At 37.4% G+C, this 22,906-nt stretch overlaps 1 protein-coding gene across 4 annotated transcripts in view; it reads right to left on the bottom strand.

Annotated features, from left to right (window-relative positions):
* Positions 1-19,391, bottom strand: part of SUV420H1 (suppressor of variegation 4-20 homolog 1 (Drosophila)) — a 21,307-nt gene extending 1,916 nt beyond the window's left edge. The window contains exons 1-9 of one of the 4 annotated variants that reach the window (XM_009889366.1): positions 19,232-19,391; positions 17,548-17,695; positions 12,804-12,815; positions 8,004-8,235; positions 6,656-6,765; positions 4,602-4,768; positions 3,919-3,938; positions 3,614-3,750; positions 891-1,087 (exon numbers count right to left, since the gene is read on the bottom strand). In XM_009889366.1, the coding sequence (XP_009887668.1) occupies positions 891-1,087; positions 3,614-3,750; positions 3,919-3,938; positions 4,602-4,768; positions 6,656-6,765; positions 8,004-8,235; positions 12,804-12,815; positions 17,548-17,695; positions 19,232-19,391 (1,183 nt within the window). Of the gene's footprint in view, positions 1-890; positions 1,088-3,613; positions 3,751-3,918; positions 3,939-4,601; positions 4,769-6,655; positions 6,766-8,003; positions 8,236-12,803; positions 12,816-17,547; positions 17,696-19,207 lie in introns of all 4 variants that reach the window. The other 3 variants (XM_009889369.1, XM_009889370.1, XM_009889367.1) reach the window with 3 other exon arrangements.
* Between the last annotated feature and the right edge of the window lie 3,515 nt (positions 19,392-22,906).

Genomic DNA, 22,906 nt, shown 5'->3' on the forward strand with positions numbered 1-22,906 from the left:
AACCTTAACTACTGGTTTCAGTTTCAGATATCCAGTTGTCTGTCCCCTACTGTAGTAAGCAAAGGAGTTTTGTCCACCTAAGCAAAGCTGCAACTCTAAAGTTTCATAATTAGAGATCATAAGAGGGTTTTGGGAAGTGTTTTGGGGTTTGGTTTTTTTGTTTGTTTGGTTTGGTTTGGGTTGTTTTTTTTTTTTAAATATCACAGCAGCAAACAGTACCCAGATGGAACCATATTTTATGTGGCTCCAAAACTTAGACTTAAATAGTAAACAGGTTAAGTTACTTATATTTTGCCTAAACTGAGAGTGGTGGGGGTGGCAAAAGGGGTGGAAGTAAATAAATGATAATCACTACTCCATGAAGACAAGTCTCTCAAGAGCATCACAAATTAAAAATCCATTCCAATTTCTTCTGAGATTACCAACTGTGCCCTTTCACTTCAGAATAGGTACCTGAACTATCAGTCCTAGATGTGCAAAGGGAATATCTGCCCAATTTAAAGGATCTCTAAAGGAAATTACTATTTGTAATTAAATATCTACAGAATGTAGATAACTCAAACTATGTAAGTTTCGTTCCCTAAACCATACTACTGCATGTGATAGTTTACCTTATTTTGAAATACATACATTATTGACAGAACTTTAACTGACATGTTCAGAAACATGACACTATTTGCTTTTGATATAAATAAAAGAAAAAAAACCAAAACAAGAAAACTGTGAATTTGCTATTTAAATTGCCTTCAGATTCCTGAATAAATTACAGTTCTAAAGACCAGTATCTGAGATGAATCTCAGCACCAAGACAGGAATTCAACCACAGTGAAAGTTCTTCATGTTTTTATGAAACCTTTAATCCTGCACTCCCTACTTTTCCCCTTACTTACTTGCATTAACTTTTTCCTGAGTGGTATCTGCATCAGTGTTAGAGCTGACGGACTGGCTGTCTGAATTTTTGCTGCTGTCACCCAACTTTTTAAGTCTGTTCAATCGTTTATCTGTTTCTCTCAGTCCATATTTACTATTAATCACAGGAGTAGGTGCTGGCAATCCCACTCTTGATTTAAAAGCACCAGTTCCACGTCTACAAAGAAAAAGAGGGCACAATGTATTAACAGCTAGCAATATAAACTTAGAACTTTGTTTCATATACAATAGTTTGAATCCCAGGTATATTTAGATAAAAAATACTAATAACCACCGAATTTATTAGCATTTTGTGGGCTGTTTTAATAAGATATCTATATATTTATTTTAGTAAGATGTGCAGAAAAACCTTCCATTCATTTCTTGCAAGAAGAAAAATTGCAAAATTAGGTTTCCCTTGCTTTATGCCTATTTTAGTATCATTTCATAGTAAAATTTATACAAGTGAAAATGATACATGGTAGTTCAAAATACTACTTATATTAGCTTAGATAACCACTTAGATTTTTCCTAATCACATCAGGCTAGGAAAAAATAAAGCCAGCTTCAGCTACAATACTTGTTACTGCATCAGCAAGGTTGAAAAGTATAGAAAATAGAATAAAATTATAGTTCACATAGTTCTGTGTTCCTTCATAACTGAAAGACTCCAGTATACATTTACTATAAAAATGAAATGGCTGAGCAAACCAAGAACTTTTTTTCTTTTCTTTTAAAGTAATCACATAAAAGGATGAAGATTAAGAATTCCTGTACTTGCACTTCAATCACTACTACTAGGATTCCTCTGATACTCTTTAATAATCCAGTACACTTGCACTTCAGAGATTTACTGAAGACAACTTCAGTTTGGATTCCACTGTGTTATACTGGAAGATGTACAAAACAACCAAAAGTGCACCAAAAAGATCAGACAGGATCTCAAGCTCCACAAGGTTAATTATTATGCAGACACAATACTTGTTTTCCAATTAACTGGTATTTGTTTGATATGAAACATTATTTCAGTATTATTTTGAATACTGCAAAGTACAGGCAGCTTAAGATACTAGACTGAATTTAGCACAAGCAGCAGCCAATTCAGGCACTATAAACAACCCCAGCTATCTTTTGTCATGTCATCTTTGGTGCCCAGTTGCCTCAGCTAGCCAGCACGAACAGCAGGCTCACCTAAAAAGAGCACATACACATATGTAAATATATGCAAATTTTCTTGGTGATGATTTTTGGAGACTTAAAAAATTTTACAGTGCCAACCTTCCCACAGCTCCCAAACATACCCACAGATTCTTAGAAGTCTAGCATTTTAACATCACAAATTAACACCCTTTACAGCATAGTCAAAATTGGGTCACTTAAAGATTATTTGTTGTGGTGTACAAAGCGACAGTTGCCTTCGTGTTGGTAAGGATTCATTTTTCCTTGCTCAACTCCCCGCAATTCATATCTCTTATATTTGATTGCTGTAACACAGCCTTGTAATTGAAAAGCAGACTCCTAAAGCTAGAATTACCCAAACGTTAGGTTTGAAGTATAACATTTTCATCTACTTAAAATACAAAGACGACAAGTTAGTGAAAATGTTAGGGCACATAAAATTGGTTTGTCCTGAGAAAGTATATTCCTATTACATTAAAATCAACAAAGAAACTTGAGCAAAAAGAAACCTATCACTCTAAGTAACAAGGAAACAACAATCATGGTACCCATTTATTCAATACTAAACAGCCCCCAGGACTTAAGTAGATTTTTACTAGCAGCTCACTAGATAAAGTCTAAGACTGTACCCTTCGCTTGGAATGATCTACCAACATCATATATGCTTGGAGGTCCACACCAGAAGGTTTTCCCTTGAACTGCAAAAATTGTTAGTGAACAAACTAGCTAGCAAAAATGGAGGTAGGATTATTAAACTATTTATATGAAGGTGCACTAAGCTATTTCTCAATATGATTAATATTTTGTCCTTCATAGGTTTTCTCTCTACAGTTAGATCAAACAATAACAGAACTGTTATATGCTCTGTGTGGCTCCTCTTTGAACTAGGTGAAGCTCTCGCACATGGTGTTGAGCCTCTGTGCTCACAGTAAGCAGAAGTTTCAACATGGCAAAAACCAACTATGAAATTATTTCAACTGATTTTGAACTGATTTTGTGAAGAAACTAGGTTGGAACAGCACATGTGAAAAACATAACTTTTCTGCTATTGTGCGATGGACAGATATAAGCAAGTACTGTCCAACTCAGCAGACCTTTATGAATACACAAACCCCCAAGTTCTAATAACACAAGGTGAAAACTACTTTGCCCATTCCCAGCAGAAGAGCGCTTCAGGTCAACATAGAAGACATTAATGAAATTTGTTTTTTCTGATACAAAAAAAAAAAAGTTGGGGGTCAGTTGCTAGTGGTCTTGTAGCAGCTGCAACTGCTTTTCCTTCCAATTCTACTGAATAGTACAAGTATTTTTAAGAATCTACATTTCTTTTTAGTGCAGGAGCTCTCACGAAACATGACCATTCAGTAACAACATATAAAAAAAAAAAAGATCATTACAACAAATAGCTAGGAAGCGATTTTGATGTATCCAAAAGTCTGAATACTTGTAATTAAGGACTTTGTTTCACAAAATATATTATGAATATGCCCAATTCCATTCGAAACTTATTTACGTCAATCCGTACCTTTCACAGGTGTAACATTCGCAGTATTCATTATTTTCTCCAAAAAACCCATCTCCGTAGTAACAAGATATTTCTTCTCCAGGTTCAATATCTCTTAGAGCTTTCACACATGCTGTATCTCTGCCCGTTGATACAAACTGGAGAAGGAGATGACAAGGAGGGGGGGAGGGGGAAGTTAATCATTAAAGGCTGAATAGTATCTGAATGGGGGGGGGGGGAAGAAAAAAGCTGGGGAGGAAAAGGTGCGGGGACAAAGGAAAAAAATGTGGGGTGCTTTATTTATTTACTTTTAATTTCTTGCTTACCTTACAGTTAGGTCTGCAATCTGAAAAAGGTCCAAAAGATAAAGTCAATTAACTGTTGATAAGACCTGAAACATGAATAGTTGTAGATATCTAAAGTAAGGATTCACTCTGACTTCAGTAACGGTAGAATCTCAACTAAATACTGGGAGATATGTTAGTATTGCACAAAGCTATACATCAAAAGATACCTATTTTCATATATTTTGTTTCTGAGCTCTTCCCTATGCTATCACAAATATTCAGTTTCCCTCCTCTTGAAGGTAATAGGATTTATCTTAAATCCTACCCGCTTTTCCTTCAGCATAAAAATGCAACAGAATCAGCTAAGCTTCTCCGCAAAAGGTTAAAGAAGGCGTAAGTTCAGCTAAGAAACACATTACTGTTGACTACGTTCACAAAGAATTCAAGGTAATCCACAACATGCTCTGCTAATTAGCTGCCAGTACCAAAGTCAATGCGAAGGACAAAGGCATCACTTCCCAGACCCTTCTGTGAGTTTCCCAGTTCATAGCCGATCAGCCCTGGTCTGGGAAAATCCCAACAGGATTTTGTCCTACAGTAATTCAGTATGCCAAATTCAGACATTTTCTCTAGGGTTCTCTCTTGTTCAGCTAACATACAACAACACTTTCTGAGTAGAACTGCCTATGTCCCTTAACATGCTTCCTATACTTACTACTCACCATGATTGATAAATGCAGCAGGACCAAGCCACAGCTGTGCACAGTTTTTCCGTGTGGAATACATGACACTGAAGTCATTTTCCCCATGTCTCAGCAGCATGTTTTCTTCCATTTCTGATAGTTCAGCAATACAGCCCACAAGTAATTCTATTTTATCATTTCGTTTCCTTTAGTGTAAAAAAGAGTATGGGAAATAAGAATACGTATGCCAAAACTACAAAGTAATTTCACAAAAAGAGAAGTTGTCAATAACAGGAAGTGTTTTGTAACAGCTCCTATAAACCCCATGTTTTATTTCAGTTAGAAACAGGACATTAGGCTAAATAGACTTTCTCAGACAGGAAATAAATGTTTTTATGCTACTATATAGAATCAATTACATCAATTCAGAGAGACATTACCACTATTGTTTCTACAATTTCCCGAGACCGCAAGCAAGAAATCACAAGAGTTGATTACTTCAGCTTCTACAGTTGTTAAAACTAAAAGCAAGATTTTTTTCATTTGTGCACACTCCCTCCCCATCAGCACTTAAAGAGATTTTAACTTCCTCCAGCTGCTCGTTTGCATTTCCTATACTTCTTCCTTCGGCCAGGTACAGTGAAGCTGATTAGAACTCCATGGCTTCCTAAAAAAGGCCCAGTATTGACTCAAAAAAGGCCAGAATTTACACAAGATGTTTTCCTCTCTCACAAGTAGTTCTTCAGCATCAAGCTGGTCCTTGAAATAGATCATCTAGTGGGTGGGCTGGGGGACGATGACAACACTATGATCAACAAAAATCAACAAAACCATGACACCTTCATGTGCAGACAGCCAATTTGCCATTGTACTGAACACTCAGCCTAGGAAGAAGTGCACGATTTCCATTATCTTGCAAGGGCATCATTTCCACTGCTCTCTAAGAGTGTCCATTCTAAACTTTGGCTAGGTAACTCTGACACAGATGAATATGGAGGTACTACATACACATGAGGGACAAAAACTAAAAGCCAAGCCTTTTACGTGCAAAATTCTCTTACACAGAGTGCTGAGAACTCTATCAGTTTTGAGTCTCACTAGTTTTCCAGATATTGGCACGGTTAAGCAGTAGCCCTCCTGTCTTGCTCTCTCTCGGGTCACTCAAGATTTTGAGTATGGAAAGTTAACTCATTTTCAACACACCTAAATACAAAGCTTCCACTGCAACAATCAGCCAATGGGAGAATTCAAACTGAAAAAAACAACCCCAAAAATACTGATTATATCATGGTTGTGGAACTTACAGCTACAGGCATGAAGAGCTAGAAACTGGCCTCCACCTTCTTAAAACTTACATTGTGGTTGTAGCCCCACAGTAACGGCATGCTTACTTGGTACACTGCCAGCGTAATGTCTAGCCACTCAATCCTAGCTCACACATAATAGCATATCATCATCTCAGATGTGCTTGTTATGAGTATGTACTGCCATAAAGCAAAACAAATATAAATTATGGTGGTCAGAGGGGAAGGGAAGGGAAAGTGTATTTTAAAATCTGAATTAACCCCAGGGATCTGATGGTGCTGCCACGGACATGCTTATAATAAGATGTGCCAAAATGAGATGGGGAAAATACACTAGGCTTCCAACTTTGTGTTTCCAGGAGAGATTTATCCTGCACAAACAAAATATGCAAATAACACCCCTCAGTTTCACAAAGGTGAAAAGCTAATTTCTCCCACAATTATTTGTTGTATAACAAAACTGGCAAATTGTGAGTCTTGACATGGTCGTGTTTCTCACAGAAGGCCAACAACTCATGATCAGAGGAAAGTAATTATCTGACTGAAAACAAGATTAAAAAACTTTGTATACTGAAAACTGTATGGCTATGTCCAAATATACAAAGGAATGTGTTACAGATGCATGCATTGTGTGTTAAGTACTTCACAAAAACAGACAACAAATTTAATTTGTAAGTAAAAATACAGAACTTTGTATTTCACTGGTTTTAATTTTAAATCCTACTTTTAAACTATATTTTTTAGAACCTTTCAAAATACCTGACAGAAACAGAACGCAGTATTTCTTACCATTCTTTTGTTGCAACAATTTTGGCTCCATTTTGCTCAGAAGAATACCGATTGCAAGGCAGTATCTCAAACCCGCTGTCAGTTGCAAACATTCGTAAATAAATAAATACCTGCAATGAAAGAAAACAGTACTTTTCTGTTACAAGCAAAATAAAAGCAGTGAGGAACTTTATATAAAAATAATGAAAGTCAGTGAACTGCACAAAAACAAACCACACCAAAAAAAGTGGATATTGCAGTGGGATGCTGTTTGCTGAAATGCATTCCCAATTATAAATTTTAGCTACACACATTATGTTAATCTTATTTCTTCAAAGAGACTTACAGGAATCCTCACATGGATAATGGACTATCCAAAGAGTTTAAAAAAAATTAGAGATGCCTCTAGTGGTACAAAATTGGCCCAACCAATGAAAACGTATAATTTCTTCCTAAAGTCACCGAGTAGTTGCATTCAAGAACTCTTCTCCGATCTTTAAGAACCACTGAGACCTAACAATTTACAGGACCCAATTTTATTCTTTCCAGTTCTGAAAAATACATTACTTCCTTAACAAACCTAGATACTGAATTCAGGGATTGCTGGATCAATTCTTTTTAGTTCAAGTGCAGTTGTATTACTCAGAAAACACTTTGGGTAAGCAGAATTTGCTGCTTACTTTTTTCTCCACTACTAGATTTGATGCACTTTAAAGCAGGCCAAATTCCTGTTGGTTGTACCTGAAAACAATGCACTCATTCCTGAAGTTTTCTGAGGTGGGTTTTTTGTTTGTTTGTTTGTTTTGGGGTTTTTGTGTTGTGGTTTTGGTTTGCTTTTTTGTTTGTTTGTTTTTGTTAAAATAAAGAAATACTATGATTTCCCTGCAACTTTGAGGGGCAACCACCTTTATGCTATATACAAAATGGATTTGGGGTGTGGGAAGTGGAGGAAGAGGACTAACAGTCCCACATAAAGCCCCTATACCCAAACCAACTAAGGTATTTTGAGGTAGCAAGGCTTCTCCATTTTCCTTTACCTTTCTTTGTCACACAATTTGATTTACAATAGCTGTAAGTAAAAAAGAAAAAAACATGAAACAAACAAACAAAAGGGGGGGAAGGGGGTGAACCTTCCAAAGAATGAAAGAAGTCCTCAAAACTGTTGTCTCAGGAAGTGGTGGTGGTGGGGGAAAGCTAGCTGTTTTTTAAAAAACAAAGGAAGTTTCTGTTAAAAAGCAATCAAACAAAAAAATGTATAGCAGAGCAGTGGATTAGTTTCCTTTACTACTGCTACATTCCTAGGAAATTTTTACATTTTCTTAGCCTATCAACCATCTGAAAAAAGCACATTAATTACAAATACACCTACATGTTCCTTGAACAACCTTTCCTGCATTTTGTTCTTGTTAAGAAAATAGTGCCGGGCCCAGTCACCTGACGTCAAGGACTTGAAGGCTTTTTCTAAGTGCTCATCTTTCTTGAAACGTTCAATCACCTCTTTTAGTTCTTCTTGCCTTCCTTTAATAGGTCGAAATCTGAAATAAAGAATAAAGCTATTCCAGTCTCCACTGTTACTAATTTTCAATTCTTCCTCACAGTTACTTGCAGCAGAGAGTTCTTTTGCTAGCCATATAGATATGTAACTCCTAGCATAAAGAAACTGACTATTATGCACTCAAATCACAGGCCCTCATTTCCTGGGGTAATGGTAGAGGTAAGGTAAAGCCAAGCATACTACTTGGAACTTTAAAACCCTCCATTCTTCTGAGAAGCCCAATTTATTTATAAAACAAATCTGTGATAAGATTAACCAACACAGAGTAGTATTTTGCTGTTTTCAACACCTCTCATTTGTAACAAAGCAGCTAAAGAACTAGTATAATAAAAGTGTTATTGTCCTTACTTTTCTAATAAATTTACTATCATTAGAAGTGCATGTGCAAAAAAACCCAGCAAGTAAAATGGATGCTCTAAGTTTCCTAGTTAACACTGGTATCAAGGGATCTACGCATATGTCTGGCTTTTGTAGCTGGCTTGGTGGGGTTGGGGGGCGTGGTGTGATTTTAAATTTAAGCCCTCTACAGCCTCACATACTACACTAAATTTTTTAAATGGGGAGTAAACAATTAGACAGTGCAACTGAAAAGACCAAGTAAGAAATCTTGAAACAGAAAAAACATGCAACTATCTTGAAAAGTGATTTGAAATCAACTTTTGCCCATATATTGACAAATCCACTATATGGGTTTATGTAGACTGCAAATTTAACATTTGCATTCTCATAAATCACACCTCTTAATGACTACATAAGAAGTAACATTAATAGTAACACACAGCATATATACTACATCTGTGGATGACTGAAATTTTCACAAGTTAGTGCGATCATAACAATTTTTCCCCAAAATACTGGCTAAAGGAAACAGGTAGCTGAAAACCATGAGTAGAAAAAACATGAAAATAAGCCCCTGTACATTAGCAGAGATTTCTGCCTTCTTCCCAAACCTTGAGATTTAAGAAAAACTGTCCTTCACATATTCAACAGGAAAAAAATGGTAACAGAAAAAACCTATATGACTGCAAGAAGGAGGAGCTCCATTTCTGAGCTGCAAAACTATTGAGAGAAAGCAGAACTTAATCAGAAATTATGTCAAATCTATAAACTGCCTTTGACTGAACACACACCATATATGCTCCGCTTTGGGGAAGAGATAGGGTGTGTATACTTTAAAGCGTATGACACCCCAGAGGACTCTTCACAAAGATAGAAGTTTTCTAGGGTCATGAGAAACAGTTTTCTGCAGCTCCTTTTACAACTCACACCTTTTGCTTACACAGCATATGAAAAATGTTAAACAAGCTAACAGTTTTTGATTAAATCCGTAAGACTAAGTCTCATTACTTGTTGCTTGAAGTGTGTTAACATGCTGACTTTATTTCCTCTTACTTACCAAACAAAGTCTGTATTTGATGACAAAAGTAAACAAGAGGCAATAAATTCCTGAAGTTGGTGCAACGAAACCTCATCAATTCCCTCCCTGATGCCGTGTTTTTTAAATTACCATATCACTTGGCTTATCCTCATCTCAGAACGCTGAATGTTTTAAGTAACTTCTTTTCAGACGACCAAATAAGATTTGCTTCTTCTGTACAACTTGTATGAAGGAAAGAAAATACCTTAACCATTGCACATCCCAATTTTATTTCACCTTCTAAACCAGTAAGAGTTTAATCAGAAATAACTAATAATGATGAGGATTCAACTTCCTTCATCAGAAGTAAAATGCTGTACTTATGCTCCTGATACAATAAAGACCTCCTAACAGCAGTATCACTTCCAGCAGTACAGGTTGTCAGCATTCCACGCTACTGCTTTTACACATCTTCTCTGCGTTCTCCATCTGAAAAACTTCCTTGTAATATAATGACTAAGCAGTGTTTTAGATCTTTTTGTATATGGCAAAAATTATCAGCATAAACCTGTGAGCTTTCAGAGAAGAAGATGCAATAAGTAGTTCTGAGAAGACATTAGATAAGTTTTGTTCTGGCTGGGATAACATCTAACAAGATAACAGGAGTCAGTCAAGAAATAGATGCCCACTTAGAATTGTAGTACATACCGTGCCATGAAGTTTCAAATCAAGTTCTTTATTAAAGAATACGCTTATCCTATCGCCGCAAAAAGCCTAACAAGCTGCTAAGACTTCATCATGGAAAAAAACTCCCTTCAAGCTACAGATGACAATTGCTATTATTTTTGTTCTGTAGCATAGCGAAGTCTCCCTCAACTTGCCAGTCAGGTACAAGAAGAGTATCTCCCAGTTTTCCCAAAACCAAAGATTTGATAGTCATAACACACAGAACTTCCTCAGACATTAAGGGAATTTAAAATTATATAGCCTGAACTGAACGTGCCTAGTTTCAGAATGGGACTTGCTCTCATTTTCAGTTCCATACAGAAACAGTTTTCCCAACAAGGACCAAACTGTACTTTCATCGTGAGAAGTACAAAGCACACCGATATGCACAAACATGGGAGGACAACATTTTGTTTGCATCTTTATCTGCGAACATTACAGAAGGCAAACCCACAGGATTTACAGCTGTATCTATTCTTGCTGGGCTGAATGAATGATTGCCCTCTCCCTTACATTTTGTTGTATGTTGAAATGCGCCATTTTTTTAGCTAATTGACCTGCAGGAGCAAAGATAGGTGGAAAAACCATTACATTCAAAATTGCATTAGCACCTGAGACAGGCAATGTATGTGCTGATAAGATATAATCATACTTGTTTATCATCAAGAAACTTGGTCTAGGCTAGCTAAAGAAAGCAGTATCCCAACTCCACCACCAGTGAGGGGGGCGAAAAAAAAGCAAATGCTAAGCTTGAACACTGGCTCTCAAGACCTACAGAAAAAGAATCAACGCTGTACATTTTCTAGCAGTTAGAAGCACATTTATAGCCCCAAAGGAACACTTTCAGGTCTTTCATGACATATCACTCTCAGTGGCTGACTAGATGTCTACCTGACTAGCTACCTTAGGTAGCTCAAAACCCAGCCCCAACCCCTTAGAAGTCACCTGCGTTCCTCCATGGATCACATTCAGCAGGTGTTTCTAACAGTTCTTGTCTCAGGCATTCCACACTGCTGGGGGAATTCCTTCAAATGTCTAGCAGAAACTCGTGTAATACCATTCCTGAGAAGCAGAATAACTGTTGTATGCCCAAGTCTTGAAAAGGCCAAAAAGAAGGCTGGAAGCAAGGGGGTGTACAGAGTGTAAAAATCCCAAAACATTAAAAGGTCAGATGAATGTTACACTGTATACCAGGCGTTTGAAACTTGAAACAGGAACTGGGCTTTTCAAAGAACACTACTCTTGACACGCAAGTGTTCAAAAAATTAATTCCAAGGACCTCCAGCAGCACCTCTATCAAAATGTTGTACTGGTATTTTTTACATTGTGACAAGACAGAGACAGTGAGAAAAGACAGGCAAGAATCCAAAAAAGCAAGAATTGTCCACAGGTATATGGAAAGATGCTGGAAACCAACAGTGTGATGTACAGCATTTCACTTCAAGGGTTCCAAAATCAACGAAACAGAATGACACTTTGCACCCTGAGCCTGAGTTAGTGAGCTGTTCACAGATCAACAGCCCATGTAAACTGCACTGAGAGCATATAATGTTTATGAGTTAATTCAGAATACTACAACCCAGACTCCTCACAAAAGCTTTGGTACCTTCACAGGTATATCTCCATATATACTTCAAATGGTACCTTCTGATTTGAGACACTGAAGTTGTCAATATACCAAGAAAGCCTAGAAGTTGAGTGTTCCTTAAGAATTTGAGGGCCTGCTGATAGATCCTTCACTTCTCCCAGAAGTATCATGAAATAGCAGTTTATTCATTAGTCTTTCCCAGCACTACCTACCAAAAAGCCAATCAGTTTTGAAAAACAACCATTTTCATGTTATAGGGCTTCCTCATTTACATGTGACATTAAAAAAAAAATTACACATCTGCTGGAAGATTATACATGACTGAGCACCACTGTGCAGAGAGCCTAAAAAGACCCCACAGCTAAATTTGGGGTCTTTTATAAATATAAACTGAACCAACGAAACTGGCTTTAAGTGTCAATAAAATAGGAGACTAGTTCAAAGAAGAGAAATAGAGAGAAAGAGCACAAGAAAACCAACAAAACAAACCAGCCAACCCAGTCTCTAAACAGAGTTTATCCAGATTGTTTATCCATATTTCTGGTTTGCTTCTATGAACAGTACCTTTATTAGATTCCATCATGGAAACTGAACAAGACACTCTGGTGTTTAATTCTGTACACAGGCACAAACCCCTTGAGCCACCCTACAAACAGCTTCAGGGGTCAGGTCACACAGAACACCGAGTCTGCCACAAAACTGTTGTTAAAAGTAAGCTAAGAATGAAAAACTCAGCTATCACAGTATTTCTTTAAAGAAATAATAATAGCCCTTCTTCCTGACGAGCTCTAGAACAGAATCTATTCACACTTCCCTAGGAAATATTTACTTTTCCCTAGTCAACAAGATCCAAAAAAACTATGGCTATTGCAATGTCAAAATCAGCTAGAAGATGATCTCATCCCAGTTAAGGGCAAACTGAGGTGGTCTCAATAAGGAAGACGTAGGAAAATGGCTTGGGGAAGCAAAGTTCTTTCTCTCTCTCAAGTTTCTCTTACCTCAGGAATACTTAAAGAATCTTGAAACTCCAAGGTATAAAGCCAAAGGTCAGTGAGATGCTGCCTATAAAGGAAGTTAAAGGAGAGTTTCTGGTAAGTTGAGAAGCACAGTACCTTGCTCAGTCTCAGTCACTGAGAGCAGTGAGTTTGAACAAAAAGGATAAATTGATCCTGCCAGAGATCCAGTATGGAACTCCATGTAGTGTACCACTGCACCCTACAGAATTATACTTATAAACCTACTTCTTAACTTCTGACTAGGGAACATCAAGAAGAGTGAATTTATCAAAACACAGCATCCCATTAGCCTCTTAACAACAGGCACTTTGGACGATATTTTTATTTAAGTGGCCATGGAAAGACAGCAAGCTACTGTTCATCTAATATCAGAGATTCAGCACAAAAGCTACAACTGCAAGGCTGTTAAGCATTCAAGACAGCACAAGAGTTGAAAGTCATCTATTTATCATTAAGTGGAAACAATTTATTTAGTCATCATACATTTTGGCTTCCCCCCTGCCCAACCCTGTAGTATGAATATCTTAATTAAAAGCTAGTTATATAAAAAATCAACTTGTTCTGTGTTTAATCTCCAGTGTTGCTACCTGGAGAAAAAAAAAACAAAAACAAAAACAAAACCAACACGTTCTTTAAAAGCCAAAGTTCAAAAGGGCATTTCTAATGAAGAAAGTAATCCACATTACTTAAAGTTTCTTGAACTGAAACAATACATGCAGCAGTGTGGTGAAAACTTCCATACAGCCTAGAATAGAAGTAAAGAAAATTGTAAAAGCCACACAATTTCATTCTCCGTAATATTGTCAGCAAATAAATGCTTTCTTTTAAATAAATATGGAGGACAAAAAAAAAAAAAACCCAACACTTTAGTTGATTCCTATTCTGACATTCTAAATGGTAAATTTAATTTAGCAGTTACCATGACTACTGGATGCTACTACTCCATCTTCTGGAGATATAACACTTTTTATTGAAGTTAAAGGTGCAACTAGAAAAACTGTGTAAGAGTAAGGTGGGGGGTGGGGGTGGTTTGAGTTTTTGAGGGAGGTTTGGGGAAGAGGAAGTTTGGTTGTGATTTTTTTTTTTTCTTTTAAATCCAAAACATTCAGCAGCAGCAAAACAGTTAGTTCCAATGTAATCACTGTGTGCGATTACACACAGTGAAAGACAACCAGGGGTAAGCTAAGGGACTTTACTGAATTAAGTTATCAGCAAAAATTAAAAAAAAAAAACAAAAACAAAAAAAACCCAGAGAAAGCAGATTTTACACAGAAGTCAAACAAAATCATGTTGGGAAGAGACACTGAGGTCTGAAGAATGTAAAAGCTTCATTTTGATACAGGGTGTGACTACATAAGAGCTGTGTATCTAATCCAGGATCTCCATAGCGCCACAACACTGGAACTGAACTATACAGCCATGTAACCTTACTTGGCAGAAGCCACATTACTTGTTCTACCTCCAAACCCCATTCAAGATGAATACTGAGCCCTTTAATAATTATATTGAAATGAGCTATGGAGTGCAGAAGAGATTCAGCACAGACCCATGAATGCAAGTGATATGCAAGTGATACAGAACTGCTTTGTGTTGTTTGCCTTTCTTGCTCAACAGGGACAGACTGACATACCTTGTCAAGTTCAGGAATGACTGACAGTTTACACCAAGGCCAGCAATTGCTCTTGGTGCAGTACTGAAAACAAGCAGCTTCCAGTACATCACCCCCAAACACTTAAACCTTGGTCCTTTAGTCTCACATTATCAGACACCACCACCTGCATCACACACCAGTTTGTAACTTCACTGAAAGTAGCAATATGGAGTTAGGAAACACCCTTAGATCCTCCTGAAATAAACTACAATGCGTTTGACTTCCTAAATCACCTGCAAACTTAGAAAGACATTGGAACTGCTCTCAGTATTCCCTAGCATGACACTGGTGTTTTAGGGAACCAGGAAAACACAGTGACTGGTAACAGCAGCAGTATGATCAGGAGTCTAAGATTTAAATACTAAAACATTTCTATGCAAGAGTAAAGAGTGGATTAGCCATTAAGGCATGCAACTTCAAGATTCAGCACTCGCCCTAGGGAAAAGAATCTAAAACCAAGAGACAGTAAGACAAGCAAGAATTCACTTGGCTTTTTACAAGTGTCAGTTTTAATCTCTAGTGTTAGACAACCTTCATTCCAGAAAGTAATAGCTTGCAAAAGCAGTTTTGTTTTTACAAAAAGGACAGGCATGCAAGACTAAGTAAATCTTACAGACAGGATAGCCTTTGTCACACACATGAAAGTCTGCTATTCGTACAATAAGCAACAAAACCTTTTAGAACAGCTATACTTGACAAGATAATACTTCCTAACATATGGGGTGTTTTTATTATTAACTGCTAACCTGCTATTTTGGAAGATAAGAGCTACCAATCTGATGAAAGAATGACCACAGGGCCTGTTAAAGAGGGCCAGAAGCTCTGAAAACAACCTGCTTTCTCTTGGAAATCCAAGAGTATGAATAAAAGTTACTTTTGGGTAAAGTCACTGAAGACATTTCCAGAGCTATATTTTATGCTGTATATCAAAACCCTAGTGACAAGAAGGTATTTCAGAGGAATACCAGACAAACTCATTGGAGGATCCAACTGTAATTTTTGAGAAAGTTTTCAGCTCTTTCAGACATGTCACTAGTATGACTTCGTCATACTAAAGCAGAAGATACCCAAACATAAGCTGTAAATCTTAATTTCTACTACAATCATGTAGTACTGGCACCTGGTATTTTGAAAATGGTCTAGCCTTTTCATATTTGCTCTCCCCTCACCTTCCTTCAAAGCCATACAACAACAATAAATCTCAGGAGCTCTAGAAAGACTACAGCTTACTAGATGGAGGAAGATGATCTAAGCGACACAGCTACAATAACAAGCAGATATCATCACTGCACCAAAGAGATAAACAAGAACTATGCTGATGCTTTTATTTTAATTCATTGCAACAATAGAAACTCCCTCAATAGGACATGATGAAAGAGGCAAGAAGACGTGCTCCTGGTAGAAGTTGTAAGCCTCACCAAACTATTGCCCATAGTGCTCCAATATGATTAACTACTGTCCTTGAAGACTGCCTGTGACTGTTCTCTAAGTCTGAGAAAGGAAGAAATACATGATGATAGCCTTTGTGTAGTCTTTTGATTCAAATTAGTAATTAAAAAGGTATTGTGGCATTGAAAACATTTCAGCAGAAAACAACATTTATGAAAGTAGCTTCTCCAGCTATTAAACAACGAATACACCACTTCCTTAGCAAAAAGTGTAAGGATTGACTACTTGTGCATAACCTGTAGACTACAATTCATGCAACAAAACAAAAAAGTCTTTTGAGCATATATATGTAGCTCAATTAACTGCCAGAAATACAAACCCACTCCAAACTGAAATGTAAGAGTATCTACCTAGACTCTGTTTTGGGCACAATGTGCTGTTGTAACCAATAGCATGGAGGGAACAGGAAGAACTTAAGCATTCCTCGAAGATGGATATTGCACTCTCCAGCAAAAAAGCAAAACCTCTTTGGATTAAGTCTTTACAGTTATTAGGACCACAATGCTGCAGTTTCATGTGCAACTCATGCTGTCAGGTTATACTAGCAACCGTTTACATTACATGACAACGCCAATTAATCTAGCAGTCATTTCTGAAGCAACCAGCTTGTTACATACATACAGAAATCTACTTAACCAATACTCTGGTTATGTGAGGTATAGTTATAAGAAGCTGCACAGGTAAACTGTTCTTTAACAGTAGCCACAGCAACAGTGTGAATGATGGAGCAACCTGCTTCCCACGATGTGCTGCCTGGAAATCCCAGCTCTTATTATTGTACAATAATAAGAACATGATTCCTGTCCTTAGAAACTTATCATTTATATATAGCTTCTCCATGAAGCTAGCAGTGCAGATCTTGTATGCAAACAAAAGCTTAATAGAGATCTATAGAATATAATCAGTGGTATATCTGTAAAACAGGAAGAAGCAGGCAACAACTAAACCCAAAGACCACACGCATTTAGACCAGAAGTATTCAGACAGGTGCATAACAGCACAAAAGTATGTGCAATTTTGGTAAGCAAGTTCCCAGTAAGCATGCTAATTTATCTTATACATACAGAAGTGTCTGAGTAGTATTCCTTCAGCATGGGTCTGCAAGAACTTAAGATCAAGTGACACTGAAGTGCTCAGGAACTATATCTTTCTTGTGACACTGTAAGGGGCGGGGGGAAGGGGGGGGGGCGCAGAAGGCACCCATGCACATGAAATAAACAGAAGTGTTCCCAAACACTTAACTTCTGTCTTTGAAATATTTCAAATTACTAACAGTTTAAAATTTATGATTAGTTAACTGTTTAAGCTAGGAAACAGTATCGATTAGCAACCTGTTCTACAGCAAAAACGCACGAGAGCTAATAGAAAGACCTATGAGAGTACTACAAATGCACGCTGCTACAGACGTCTGAGTTCCAGTCTCACACACAACACCTTTTTAAAGGTAGAAGCCACTCACAAAATTGCCACTTTTTCAGACTTTTGTAAACATGCAAGAAATTCCAGACTTTTGCTCTGATTACATCAATTAAGATGATCAATTCTTTTCCAGAAAAATAAGGACAAGTTACCTAGTATTCATTTTGTGTGTCTGAAAACCTAAATAGGGATCAAGAACCAAACTAGTTGCTAGGTCATCGTTTTCACACAGTTCCTTGGCAGACATTCCAGAGGAAGGCACGTAACGACTTTGACCCTCAAATCCTGAAGCACCGCTACCTGCAAATAAGAGAGCATAAATTAGATCTCATTTAAAGAATGTTATAAAGCCCAGCTTGGAGACAAAAACTATAGAACAACTAATAAAGATGATAAAATATCTGAAGAAACAGGAGCATAGTTAATTTTTTCCACTCTTGCTTTTGTTCATTTATGCAGCAGCCAATGGAGAAAGTATTTTAGAATATATTTTATGTGTGTCTTTAATTTTGGTTTCTTTCTCTCTTCCCCTCCCCCAACTACAAGCACCTTTCCAGACCACACAGTTCAGTCACCCCTGCCTCTAAAACTTCTGACGTATAAACAATGACAAAGCCATGAAAATGTCAAACCTGATTTTCCCAAAATCACAGAATGGTCAGGGTTGGAAGAGACCTCTGGAGATCATTTAGTCCAACTCCCCTGCCAGAGCAAGTTCACCTACAACAGGTTGCACAGGATGGTGTCCAGGCAGGTTTTGAATGTCTCCAGAGTTGGACACTCCACAACCTCTGTGGGAAGCCTGTTCCAATGTTCTGCCACCCTCAAAGTAAAGAAGACCCTCCTCATGTTAAGATGGAACTTCCTATGATCAAGTTTGTGCCCGCTACCTCTTGTTCTATCTCTGGGCACCACTGAAAAAAGACTGGTCCCATCTACCTGGCACCCCCCCTTTAAGTATTTATAAGTTATGATAAGATCCCCCTCTCAGTCTTCTTTTCTCCAGACTAAAAAGACCCGAGTCTCTCAGCCTTTCCTCATAAGAAACATGCTCCAATCCCCTAACCATCTTTGTAGCCCTTTGCTGGACCCTCTCCAGCTGTTCCCTGTCCTTCTTGAACCGGGGAGCCCAGAACTGGACACAATACTCCAGATGCGGCCTCACCAGGGCAGAGTAGAGGGGGAGGATGACCGCCCTCAACCTGTGGGCTACACTCTTCTTGATGCACCCCAGGATGCCATTGGCCTTCTTGGCCACCAGGGCACATTGCTGGCTTGTGGTCATCCTGTTGTCCACCAGGACTCCCAGGTCCCTTTCCACAGAGCTGCTCTCCAGGAGATCAGCCCCTAACCTGTACTGAATCAGAATGTGAATGAAGGACTTTGAATTTGTATTTAGTCCTTTATCCCAGACCAATAGCGAAAATTGAAATCCATGTTCCTTAAAACTGTTTCATAATGACTACTGATATATGTGACCATTCAAAGTGGTGTTTACTTCTACACATGCATTCACTAAAAGTTGAGCTAGTAATTCAAATTATACATTATCTACTTCCAATCACACTAGTTCTCACTTAGTGCCAATCATGTCTTTTATATTTATACCAGTTCGAAATTAACTTACATTCAGTCATTCTCACTTAATGTTTAAATTGATCTGAAGAGATCTATACTCCTGAAGTGAGTTAATGCATCCAACAAATACAAATATAATTAATACTTCTGGTGTTATCTACATGCTGAATGTAGACCTCCTTCATGAAGTAAGACAAAAGTCTGACTTGCAAATTGATAGACAAATCAGAACACTAAGCTGCATAAAAATGTACATACATCTGCTTGGTCTTCTCTCAACTCCATTTTTGCCCATCTTTGGATTCTCCTTTCCCGCATGCTGCAATTTGGTCTGATTCTGCGCATGGTCATTAGACGACTTGCTTCCACTTCTCCTGCCATTCACCACCATGTTCTTGGATTCTCCCAGCCACTTCATTCCCACAGACAATCTGACTCAGTTGCATTTAGTCACTTTTGAAAAGGCTTGGAGAAGTGGATGAATAATTTCAGTTCCAATTCCTACTGGAAGCAAAACACAAACGTGATTAGAACTTACTGGGAAACTGTTTCCAAGACACAGATTTTAACAAAAAGAAAAAAGAAGAAAAAATGGGGATGGAGGATATAGTGATTTGCATTAGGAAGAAAGAAAAGCAGCTTATTAGCACTAGTACAGGGAACTGCTGCAAATACAGATATCCAGACGTGAACTACTGTCCAACAACTTTCAACCACATCTGGAAGCAAAGATGGAATTCTACAGCTGATAAATTGCTAAGAACAACTCAATTTTAAGAGCTGGACTATACACACATATATACCTATGTATTTATATAGGCATACATACACATGGATAAATACACACCCAGCTATGTGACTGCAAAAATGGAGTATTTTCAAATGCGCTCCTAATTAAGATTATATTTCCTAATAAATAAAATCTGTAACCTGTTTGGAATCCTACAGCAAAGAATGACATTATACAAACATTCGTCCAGAAGTAAAGACAAACACGGCTAAAAATCAACAAAAAAACTCACAAGAAAACTGACATTTTTGGAATGCAGGTGAGAGAAACGTGTTAAATATTTAAAAAGCAGAGTTCAAAAAACCCTCAAAGATGATCTAGAGGACCCAGGTTACTATTTTTACTGTTCCATGTAACAAAAAAATGTTCCAACACATCTGGCTCAATGGGCCAGCAGTAGGTGGAGTCACAAGTAGAGCTGAAATTTTATAGAACATAAATGGCCGGCAAAGCACATGCTAGTTTTTGCCTGCAGTCTCAATGCCTTTTGCATAAATAATTATAAGCAAGCTAGTAATGATTTTGTATACAGTTGTGTCTCCCTCTGTGTAACTTGCAGGAAAAAAATCTGACACTGACTTACATAATTATTTTACAATTATATTTATGTATTAATAATCCATTTACTTGGTTTTAATTAATCCTCCTTCCTACTGCTTCCTCATAAAAGAATAAATTTTGCCTTTTCTTTTTACTGTTATTAAAAAAAGAGCATTAATACTCTTCTCACAGCAAATAACAGGCATCGTGTAACAGGCATTTCAATCTAGTGGAAGAAATTCACAACAAACTAACAGATGTTTTGAAATAGCATCTTTTGTGGAAATCCTGTTTTTAACCAGTTAAGCATTGTAAACTAACGGATTTCTGTTAGACACCTATGTGATCCAGCTACTTAAAGCTACAGAAATATTTATGGCCAGATGATTAATAACTAAGTTACTTTAAAAGATTCAGAAGATTGAGGTATTAGATAAAAAAAAAGTAGGCAAGTGACTTAACTTGGCTCAAACATCTTACTAAAACTATCATCCAGAAATCTACAGGTTTTAGAAACCTTGACAAATTGTCACAGAAAGACAGTAAAATTATTGACAAAATGAAACAGCATCATTCTGAGGAAAAGCTGGTTGAACTACTGCCTCAATATAAAGAGTCCATTTCAGTGGACAAGGAATTTTCTTGCTGCCAGTGACAGGAAGGATTGGCTTTGACCTCAAGATTTAAAAAAAAAAAAAAAAAAAAAGTTTAACTGTCTATTTTACTGCACCAGCAAGCTTTAACATAGCTCTTCAACTGAGCTCGAACTGAACAGTTTGACTACCAGAATGCAAAAGCCACTCTGCATACTCACAAAATTCTTTAGGAAGTTACCAGATACAGCCTTCAGGAAAAAAAAAAAAAAAGCCAGAGACTTAAAATTTGCTAGGGTAAACCCTATTCATTGCATTTAGCTATACGCAGAACAAGACATTTTTACATACTACCTCCAAAAACAACCTTGGAAATCTTGCTGCCAAACCTGTACTAGACAACACTAGGCTTTTCTTTTTTTTCTTCTTCATGAAGCTTGCCTGATAACATACATTTTTAAAAGGGGGGGGAGGGGGGGAATCAACTCCTCCAAACTGTCTTGTTAAGCATCCCACCTGAACTTCTTTCAGAACACAGCTACCCTATGAAGATCTGCACTGACTGACTGAAACTCCAATTCATTTTTCATGTCTATATACTCTAATTAAACCCCATTCCCCATTTTTGTAACAGTGGTAATAAAGAGCATTAAAACAGAAACTATATTAAAGACTTCAACTAAATTCAGTCTTGGTCTCTGTAAACCAGGAGTGAACTATACCCTCTGGTGTTCTACAGTTCAAGAGCAGTACAGGTAAATGAAGTCTACCATGAAGTCCAATTGTAGATGTATGCAACCATATGGAGGAAAAACATTCAATACAGTAGTGCTTCTGACAACCAACAGGTACTGTAGCTACACTTTCTGCTGGAAAAAAAAAAAGGCATACTCTGCACAAAGAAGGAAACTGATCTTTTTAAGTCCAGTTTCGGGAAGTTAAGTACTATCTGTGCTAAGACACTTCTGCCTAACAAATACAGCAACAGCAAGGAAAGTATGATAGGAAAGGTAAGAAGGAACATGGCAACAATAGTATTAATACTCAATCCATACTAATTTGGAAAAAATACTTGCTTTTGCTGCAAAATATATTGATATAGATGACAACAGAAGTCCCCCCCAAGCAAAATCAAAAGTCATTCACTGAAGCCTAGCAAACATTCTTGCGAAAAATCATTATTTATTTGATCCTTGCAGCCTAATGAGCAAGAAAACCTTTGTCTCCATCTACTGCTGCCTCTTATTTTCTAATACCAGCCAAATGACAAACTTTAAGGCTGCAAGTGTGCTTCTTCAGCCTTTATTCCTTCTCCCAATACACAAACACTGCTTTCAAGAGATGGTATCAAAAACCAGAACCAACAGACAGGATATGCCAACAGATAATCTAAAAGAGAGCAAAAGATTCCCCACTTGTCACCACCATGTGATCTTTAATACATCTTCAGACGTGACTTGTTCTCAATACTTTCTATATCAGACTCATGCTGACAAGTCCTTGAAGATCAGAGGGAGAACAGGAAGAGATGAACACCATCTCCCTGTTCAAGAAAAAAACTGGAATATACTTTCACCTCCACATACTTAAACTCCTGCTAACGGCCTCAACCATCAAATAATACAACACCATGCATGGATCACTTTCCGGTTTATCTATAAAGTTTACCAGCACGATTACAGCTTCTGAGGGACCTTTTTTATTTCAATGTAAATGCTCACATTGCTGTTTTAACCCTGTATTAATTATACTACTACTCTTTATAATTATACTGTATTTTATAATTCTATTACAGTAGTTTTACAAGCACATTTCCTCAAATGTCAAAATATAGCTCAGTCACACTTGGCACCTCTCATCAAGGAATTTAGCATTTCATTGCAACAGTACTGTCAAAAATGAAAGCTCAAGCTTCATTTACCTCGTTCTAAATTTATTAAACCTATTAACACACTTTCTGAGCATTATTTGCATTTCAGTAACATTCGGAAGCCCCCATCATGAAGTGAA

This window comes from Charadrius vociferus, unplaced genomic scaffold, assembly GCF_000708025.1.
Source record: "Charadrius vociferus isolate BGI_N301 unplaced genomic scaffold, ASM70802v2 scaffold467, whole genome shotgun sequence".
In the NCBI taxonomy this organism is placed as follows: Eukaryota; Metazoa; Chordata; class Aves; order Charadriiformes; family Charadriidae; genus Charadrius; species Charadrius vociferus.